The sequence below is a fragment of the Austrofundulus limnaeus genome, unplaced genomic scaffold (assembly GCF_001266775.1).
Source record: "Austrofundulus limnaeus strain Quisiro unplaced genomic scaffold, Austrofundulus_limnaeus-1.0 Scaffold2266, whole genome shotgun sequence".
In the NCBI taxonomy this organism is placed as follows: Eukaryota; Metazoa; Chordata; class Actinopteri; order Cyprinodontiformes; family Rivulidae; genus Austrofundulus; species Austrofundulus limnaeus.
Genome location: NW_013954668.1, coordinates 9,408 through 19,230, shown reverse-complemented (window position 1 = coordinate 19,230; position 9,823 = coordinate 9,408). Strand labels below are relative to the sequence as shown.

Genomic DNA, 9,823 nt, shown 5'->3' with positions numbered 1-9,823 from the left:
CCTTACATCCAAAAAAAACAGAATAGAGTCATATTTCTGTAGATTCAGGTCAGATTCATGACTTTGTGTGTTAAAACTATCGACTGAAAAACTTTGCGTGGCCGCCGCACATGTTCACGGCAGGTGAAAAGTGTGCGTATATTTACGCACGCTTTCATGCAACGTTGATTTTGATACATCACAACGTGGGCGTAGAACCTGGCGCACACAACTTTTTTTATGTGTACGCACCATTTATACATGAGGCCCCTGGTGTTTTCAGGTTGAACTCACAGTTCTCACAGTCGCTCTGGTCTCCGAACACGTAGTAGCACTGCTCAGAGAAGGTGATCTTGTTGACGGTGTGTCGAATGAAGCCGGCCTTCAACAGGTTGCTGGCGTACTTCCTGGCTTCCCGCCGGTCCTGGAAACCCTCGATGTGGTGGAACAGCCACTCGACCACGTCCGAGCCTGGGAGACAAACACAAACGGGAAAGATCCGTGAATTTATTTAGGTATCAAGCAGATAATATAATCATCTTTGTTTTGTTCCAAAGAGCAAACTGAAAAGATGATTAGTAAAAACACTTTTCAGCCTCCAAACCAGCATCATTTTAAAATTGAAATAAAGTAATTAGAGTGTCTAAATTTAACTTTTGGTGAATAATAAAAAAAAGAAACCATTTAAAAAGCAGGAAAACTGATCAATGTTGTTCATGTAACTTATTTGTGTGTCAGCTGCAGGTGACTAATTGAATCCACGCCGAGCAGGGAAACACATTTGCACGGTGGGGATTCCTCCTCCCACCGGTCACACGGTTTTCATTTTGAACATAATGACCGCCTTGTTAACGTCCTGCGAGCCACAGAGAGTTCAGTTTGTTTCCTGTCTCTCTGGGGATCTTTTTTTGTTTAGCGGTGGTCTTACCGAGGAAAGCGTTGGGGATGGTGATTTTGAGCCACATGCGATCCCTGACCTCCAGACCYGACTCCGGTGAAGCCATGGCCTTGGCGACGGAAGCCATGTCAGAGTGTAAAGATAAGTTGAAGTCATCAAAACCTGTGAAATTCACACGACAGAATGACTCGATTTAATCACATCAGGGACAAAATCATAAAATAAATAAATAAAATTTGTTGTTATAAAAGATAAATACAAAAGAGAGTCYAGAGGTTTGGGTTCAAATCTTTAAACCAACGTTCCTCTCTATCAAGAATGAGATGAGGATGTTCTCATTCTTGATAGAGAGGAACGTTGGTTTGAGAGAGGAGTAAAAGAAGCCATTTTTGTGAAGAAAGACCGTCCATCATTAAACAGAGGTGGAGGCCTCCGTTTTCAGTTGTCCCCCTCCTACAGRGCTGCCATTGGCAGTATCACTCCACCCCCTGTTAACAATAGGTATTAATTAGGTGTCAACGATAGCCATGTGATGTGAGTATCAGTCACKTGGAGGCAGGACTCAAAAGCCTGAATTTTGCCTGAAACTCTCAGACTGAAGAAGTCTCTTGGAGGAGAGACGAAACGTTTCATTAGAGAAGAACCCGTCCAGAGGACCTATACAATTTTTTTCTTTTTGATTTTTTTTTTAGCTTTTTTTGTGTGGTTTTGTGATATTTGTGGATTGCTGTACCACACTTTGGCGCAGCTATTAGCTGTTTTTAAAAGCACTTTATAAATCAAGTTGACATTGACATTGCATTGGGCTGCACAGGAAGTGCTACAGCTAGCTGCTGGAACGTTTTATGCTTACAAATAGCCAAATAAATTAAAAATAAATACATAATATTGTAGAATAAAACAGCATTCAGTTTTTGGAAAAAAATGTTAACGCACTGCAACAAAAAAATTTAATAAATTAAAAAATAAAATCCATTCACATTCACATGGTCAGTAACAGGAAGTAATAACTTCAATCCAGTCCAGATTTAAGCTTCATTCATTCAAACTGAGGACGTTTAAAAAGCTACCTACAGCAGGTAAGATATTGACTGTTTACAAGTTTACATTGGAGCTCCACCTCCAAACCTCTGAACGACGAGGACTTACGTTCGGTCTCTGTGACGGAGGAAGAGGAGGTGATGGTGCTGAGGGAGGAGCTGCCTGGGTAGGGGGGGTAAGCCCCCGTCATRGCCACAGAGTGACTGACCCACGCCGCAGGGTCGATGGGCCGGATCGGTTCATCTGCACAGATTGAGAATAAGAGCTACGTTAAAAACGGACGGTAACCAGAGGAGACGGTCTGAAGCTGAAAACCTGCACCCTTACTGCACGGCAGAGTGAAGTAGCCCTGAGGAGAGGGATCCCAACACTTTGCCACCGTCAGGATGATGGGTCTGTGAAAATAACCACTGATTAACTTCAGCAGAAAGATCAAAACTGAACATTCGACTGTAAAAGTTCTACACCTCACCCCGGCTTGTGCACGATCTCTCGAAGAACTCGAACTGCGTCGTCGTTGCTCATATTCTCAAAGTTGATTTCGTTCACCTTGAGAGGAGAAAGMTTGAAGAAAAATAACAAATACAGCTAAAGAAACAGTTCAGATCACTGATGAACACCGCCTGTCTAACGTCATTAAAGTGTTGATGACTGAGTCGGACCTGCAGCAGCATGTCGCCGGGTTCGATGCGTCCGTCCGCAGCCACAGCTCCGCCCTTCATGATGGAGCCGATGTAGATGCCGCCGTCGCCCCGCTCGTTGCTCTGACCCACAATGCTGATGCCCAGGAAGTTGTACTTTTCTGAGTTGTTAAAGAATCGGAACACAATTTTAGGCACAATTTTTTTTAGACGATGAAAAACAAATCTCATCAAAAGTAATTATACAAGGTCCAGAATTTTTCTAATCAGGCAGTGTAAGGGCAGACCTTCGATCGGCCATGTTTTTGGTACTTATSGTTGGTTTGTTTTATTTTTTTWAAAGTGTTATCTTCTAAAATGCTAAACAGTCCATGTTTTAAAATGTTTTCTTATGACAAATGCTAAACAGCTACTTACTGTAAGTAAAGGCAAWAATTATGGGATTTTTGGGATTATGGGAAGTTTGGAATTAGTCAACTTTAAACATTTTAAAGAAAGCGGCGTCAAAGAACATTTGTGTCAACTTCAAGACATCATAAAGTAACTATTTCAACAGCTCCAAGTCTGCAGTGAACTGCACCAACCAGAAAAACTACAGCAGCCGATACCGTGGCTAATCACAGCTCAGCTTATTGATGCTAATYCTGTTAGCTCCCTTATTAGCTTAACTTAGCAGCTACTGGTACAGCTTTTTATGATTTCTCCCACTGATCCAGGTGTTTAACTCTCATTAAATACAGCTCAGGAGCACAAAGCGTTCCTGATTAAAAAAAAAGATGTTTAAATATTTAAAACTGTCTATAAATATCTAATAAAATGTAATTAAATCTGATCTTTGTGAACATCTATAACTATTAGCAGATGTTTGAATTTAGCCAAAGTTGAAAATATAAAAGCAGATGGGACTCAGTTTTGTACTTTATGGCTTTAAAGTGCTTTTTGTTTCCTTGATTTTTTTTTTACCACATGCTGTGAATGAGCACTCTGATTGGCTAAGAGCTGCCGTCATAAAATCCCTTTGAGTCCTGTGTCARACCGTGTGATATTTAAGGACAAATAAATATTTCACGGGTCGAATAAAATGAGGCTGCAGGCCACCTARGGCCCGGGGACCTCCAGCTGAGCATCACTGATTTACACTACAACACCACCTTGTAAGTTGAACACAATTAGRGATGGTTAAACGTGAGTACGGACCCATGTTGAGAGTGACGGTGATGATGTTCAGAGACATGGTGGAATCCGTCACGCTGCTGAAGGACGAAGCCTGGAAACAAAAAGAAAACTAACTTCATTCTTCAAGTTCCTCAAAGCTCAGGAAAAAAAGGGAGGCGTTGGTGCGTACCCTCTCCAGACGTGGCGGGCGCTGTTTCCTCCGCCTGCGGTGCCGTTTAAGAAGCCGGGAGGCGGTGCTCTGCTCTGTCGCACTGCTGAACCTGCGAGACCGAGATGCCTGGTGAGACGACTGAATAAATACTGAAAAAAAATGCACAACTTTCTAAATAAACCTGAGACATGAAGCGTTAGATGGATTCAGAAAATTGCTACAGAGCCAATAAACGAGGAAAACCTGGCGTTCTTCCTGAAAATTGTCTCAGATATTTAGCTTGCACCTGCTCATGGTGTCGTCGTCGTCAGAATCACAGAAACTGGTGGTTTCCAGCTCGCTGCTCATCACCGTACTGGAGCTCTCGTACCCGGCCAGGTGGCGCTCCAGACGGCTCTGACCGTTCATACGAGGCCCTTAAACACAAGAAAATAAACAAAAAAAAAAAACAACATTTAGCAGAAAGTTTCATGTTTGCTTTTTTGCTCTGCCTGTAATTCAGCAAAACATTCCAGATTTCTARGTTCCCTGATCCTATCGGTCAGTGTTTGGATGATGGAGGCGTGCCAGATCTTGATAGGGTGCCATAATGMAGGATTTGTTTCCAGTGAGATGGGATGTGGGCTTTCTCACCGTGCGGATCCACGTTCTCTCTGTGCCGAGGTCTCTCTCTCCTGAAGGAAACCACGGACTCGGTTTCAGTCTGATCGTCCAGCGTCTCCACGCTGCCGGCAGCATTGGGACTGCAGAAACAAAAACAAAAAGACCATTACAAAAACAATCTGGTTCGTTCTTTGGGTTTTTTTGTTGTTTCAAAATAAAATTGCAAAAACAAAACAATTGTTTTTTTTTTTGTTTTTCTGTTTTCAAAATGAGATTAGAAAAACTGCAATTGCAAAAATAAAAAAGGGATATGTTTTGTTTTTTGTTTTTTTAACTGCAATGGTTAAACCAAAGACAAGCTTTTATTTTTTGTTACTTCAACGGGACCTTATGACGGAACTGAAAATGAAGACCTGAACTCAATCTAACTTTTTCAGTTAGCACTTCTGAATCTGCCAGTTCAAAAATGGATACGTTTTTGTCTTATTTAGAGGGAATAAACGCATCTCATTGAGAGCTGATGATCTTACCATCAACAAGATTTCTTTAATATTCCAAGTAAGTAATTAAATCATTACATTTTATTAATCTTCAGTATATGTTTAACAATAGTTCTAATAATTGTAAACTATCCTTCTTTGGCAACTTACTTCATTTCCGGTATCAKTGCATATTAAAACAACCGTATTTTATTTTTATTTCGATGGCTAAAGCAAAAATCAAATGCTGTACATTTTCTATTAATTTGATTTTGCATTTTTACATTTAGGTTTAAAAAAATGCTTGTTTTGTTTTTGCAATTTTATTTTGAAATGAAAAAACCAAAGAACGAACCATACACGGACTAAAAACGACCAGAAGATTTTGAGGGGTGTTCATGCAGCTCCTCCCTGAAACTCCCAACAACCGGTGGCTCAGAAGTCTCAGGAGTGGGAGGTTATTTACAACAAGTAGTGCTGATGTATCAAGGTGCAGTCTGCTGCTAAAGACCCAAATCAGACCACKTGCACCGGGTTAGACAGGAGGAAGACGACTCTGAATTCTCACAGCACAAATACGGAATATCCAGGCTAAAACAAACTTCACAGCAGTCTTTCCAACTGGGAATTCCTACTTCCCAGTACAACTGGACGGCAACAAAAGTACAGACAATAGAGAATAGGTGCGAGAAAAATGCAGCAGAGGCGCTACTATTGCCCTTAAAAACACACACACACACACACACACACACACACACACACACACACACACACACACACACACACACACACACACACACACACACACACACACACACACACACACACTGTTTTGTAAACGGGGCAAAACCCAGTTCAGACTGAGCTGTGAAGTGCTCTTCACACTTGTTTTCAAACAGGACACTTGTCGGTGAGTTTCTSGTTACAGCCGATGATCTGGTTACTTGTCACTTCAATGAAGTTTTTCTCTTAAGACTCCAACACCTGATATCATCTCGTCTAATTACAGTGAACTCAGGAAAACAATCCGAGTCTGAAGCGTTGGTGTCCCGCGGCCGTGATTCAATCTCCTGAGAGGATCTGATGACAGACGCCCTACAAACAGCTCACGCATGAGAGACGTTTATTATCAAACCTCAGACACCAAAGYGTAGCGTTGTGCAGAATGTTTGCCTGACAAGTAAAGTAAAGTAAAGAATATATATATCCAGTTGAAGTTTGGTTTAAGTGACATGTAATAATTTAGGTTTGGATGCTGAGCGATACAGACTTATTCCTGGATCTCTTGCAAAACGTTTGTCACTCGTCAGACAAAATTAGGATCTTGTTTTTCAGATTATTCACGCCAGAATGAATCTGTTGGGAGTGTTAAATTTGTCTCTAAACTCACTGAATGTGGGAAACAGTTTGGAAAAACCACAGAATAAAACAAACTGATCACATTTAGCTGAGTTCTGAGTTAAGACCCTGGGCAGCTCAGAGTTTTGTCAGAAAACATCACTAATTATGTTCAGCTTCAAGGGWCGTGAGAAAGTTTTACTCTTTTACACTTGGGCTGAAAAATGCTTGGAAAAAAAACACACACACCATATCACATTTGCAACAAACCCACATCATCTTTGCTTCCCTCYCTCTGTGCTCTAAAAGAAGCAGTGATTTGGAACATCAGGGGAAACTGGCTGACCTCYGGAGGACTTTATCGTGACACAGGCTGTTCAGAGACAAACATGTGTTTGGACAGGTGTGGTCAGGTTGAAAGAATGCACCCAGGTGGTGTCCAGGAGGGGTAAGAACCAAGAGCCACATGTCAGACTCTGGTTTCCACACCGTGATGTCAGCAGTAATACCTGTGTGTCTCTAGCAGGGTAAATATGGGAGATCGGAGATCAGCCGATACTTGGATAAGATCGATGGAAAAGATTGGCTTCTCATCTACCTCCATAAAAGTGTAAAAATCAGCCACTGTCCCTTTCTGCTCTGCTGTGAGCTCTACCTAATGTCCAGTTAAATCAAGTTTGAATTGTGGTTTTATTTAATGTTTTTCACTAAAATAAGATTGGAACATTGAAGGTGTACTGTCAGACTTTTTAAAMATCYGTGCACCACTAGTTGCCATGCTTTACTAAACTGCCCACCCTCCTTATCAAACCCCACCCCCCGGCACTGATSAAAGTTCTGTTACTTCCAGACAGGGAGCGGACAAGATAACTGGATTGGACCTWGCATTTACAATGTAGCGCTTGTTAGGTACTGCTAACAACCTCCTTGCATTAAAAAGGATACCATCAGGATTAATACGTTTTCTGGGGGGAAACGCTGCTCTAGCAAACATCTGCAGGATTCCTATCCTGCTGCACACACACACACACACACAAGCGTGCAGACACACACACACACACACACAAAAAGGTAAGTCAGAACAAAGCTTTATCTTTAAATGTGATTGTACTCATCAATACAGGACTTCTGGTAAAACACTGATGTCAGTACAGCAGTCTTTACTCTGGTGTTAATGGCAGACACCAAGACACGGTGCAGGATGACACTGGGCCGTAAAGAGTCAAATACTCGAGTATTTGAACTGTACAAACACACAACAAACCGTCACATTCTGGTAGTGCAGTTCAATGGGCCTCATGCAAGAACATGTTCGTATTCTTATCCTAAATTTCTCTTACTTTTGTTCGTACGAAGGGTTCGTAAATTCCACCTGTTCTATCCAGCTGCTCGTGCACGTGAGAGGAGATTAGCATAATTACCGCCCCAAAAACACCATATAAGGCTGTGTTTCCTGCCTCAGATATCAGGAAGTGTCCATTCATGAAAATGACAGCGTAAACTAAAAAGAAGAACTTTACGAGTTCAGAGATTGAAGTCCGTCTGTCAGAGATCCAGAAAAGAAAATCTGTCATTTTTAGCAGGTCAGCTGTGGAATAAAAACAGCTGCTAAAAGTATAAACAACTGTGTTAAATCATTTTCATTTATTCAGAAGCCACGGCGCTGCGCACCGTACAGCTCCCCCGCATGGTCGCAGGTGGTCTCAGATGCAGGTTTGAAATAAGCATTTTAAAATGTTTTCAAAATAWGTCTGGCACTTTGGAGAAAACCCAGGACTCGCTGGAGGGATTGTATATCCCCTCTGGTCTGGGACCGTCTCAGAGTCCCCAGGACGAGCTGGAAAGTATCGCTGGGGAGAGCGGGGTCTCCTGCTGCCCCCCTGCCGCACCCGATAGTGGATAAGCCGGCCGGACGGACAATTTATATTGTTAGTCTGAATTATTACATTTAAAATTATAACTCTAATTCAAGCAGAATAGCCTATTGTCAAGATAATTATGGAGTGTGATTCATTTTCAACTCAAAATATCTTCAAACTAAGGAAATATAAAGTTATTAGGGAGGAAAATCCGTCTGGATAACAGCAGACTGACTGCTGGTAAAATATACGACAGGTCTGGACCACTTGTGAATTTTGTTCATATCTGAAAAAAATCGTAGAATACGAAAACATTGGTGAATACCACAAATTCTCTTAAATCACTCGTACGCACAACTTAAGAACAAATCTGTGCGTACGAACGGTTCTTGCAAGAGGCCCATTGAATCTATAAGGTAACATCCATGTTTGATACACACTCTGGAAAATGCCTGATAACCCATCATTCCACTCGTGATGTCCCTGCTAGAGACCTCTAAAACATTAGACTTCACTTTAAACATGTCAGCTCCTTGCAAAACACACCAAACACTGGTCTACATCTGTTTAGGTATCTCTCTTTTTCAAATTAGTGTGCATTGTTTGACATAAACCAACATTTGCAAAGTTGCGACAATTTTTAAGAAGAAACTCAGCAGCCATGTCCAACATTTCATAAAAAGTAAGTTGGTGCACATTTAGCAGCTGTTGGCCCAGATGTTTTTGAAGACTAAAGCCAGTATTTGTCCAACCATCTSCCTTACCCCCACTCCCAACCACCCGCCCTGCCAAGGCAAAGAATGTAGGGGACACACTGTTAAAACATTACGTCTAAATATTGGGTTGTCTGAAATACAAAAACAGAAATGCCAAGTAAATTTACCATAAGAAATGCTGTGATTTCCCCTGTTTGGTTCAAACTTCCAGAGAATATTAAACAATACTGCCAAAAAATGCAAGTTTTTTTTCCCATTATTTCTATTTAAATAGCCAAGCTCAAGGTGTTATGTGTTGTAAAATTGGGAGCTTTTATTCCCATAAGCAACAGGGAGGCTCCAGTTCAGCTCGGTTACAGACGACCCGCAGGATTCTTGCYGGAACTTGATACTGGGAGCGTGAGWCATTCAAGAGAGAGTTTGAGTTCAAACTAGAAGAGAGCTTTAAGATCTGAAGAGATCAGAAAACGTTTCAGGTGAGTTCCTCTGCTTTGCTTACTGGAAAGACGGCGGCCTGGAGTCCCCGATGCCCCCGGTTCTCTCTGCAGGAGGGGGCGGCAGGGGCGGTGGAGGTGGTGAGGGCTGGGTGGTGGGTTCCACGGGGGGGACCACTGCAACTGGAGGCTCTGCAGCTGGAGTCTCTGAGGATACCAGCTYAAGAAAATGACAAAGAAAACACAGAGATTTAACAATATCACAGGTAYAGACTAAAAGATGAGACAAAAGTAATATTTAACCAGAGAAATTGAAATTCCTTTAAAAAAACAATGTGAATGCTTATTGCTGAAATATTTTACTCAACAGCTGAACAGCAGTCAAAATTGCAGAAAAACGATTAAATTAGCAGAAACCATCTGAAAGAATCATAAAGAAAAAGCTTGAATGGGCAGAAAGAGGAAGAAAGAAGCACAAAAAAGTAAAAAATTAGCAGAAGAATAGCAG

General features: G+C 41.7%; 1 protein-coding gene across 1 annotated transcript in view; it reads right to left on the bottom strand.

The window, feature by feature from the left end:
- Positions 1-9,823, bottom strand: part of LOC106537356 (segment polarity protein dishevelled homolog DVL-2) — a gene marked incomplete in the record, with an annotated part of 19,512 nt that overhangs the window by 2,658 nt on the left and 7,031 nt on the right. Inside the window, 11 exon segments of the mRNA XM_014034734.1 lie at positions 332-450; positions 908-1,039; positions 2,027-2,161; positions 2,246-2,313; positions 2,391-2,467; positions 2,581-2,720; positions 3,757-3,826; positions 3,905-3,995; positions 4,173-4,302; positions 4,520-4,629; positions 9,381-9,535. Coding sequence (XP_013890188.1) covers positions 332-450; positions 908-1,039; positions 2,027-2,161; positions 2,246-2,313; positions 2,391-2,467; positions 2,581-2,720; positions 3,757-3,826; positions 3,905-3,995; positions 4,173-4,302; positions 4,520-4,629; positions 9,381-9,535 — 1,227 coding nt within the window.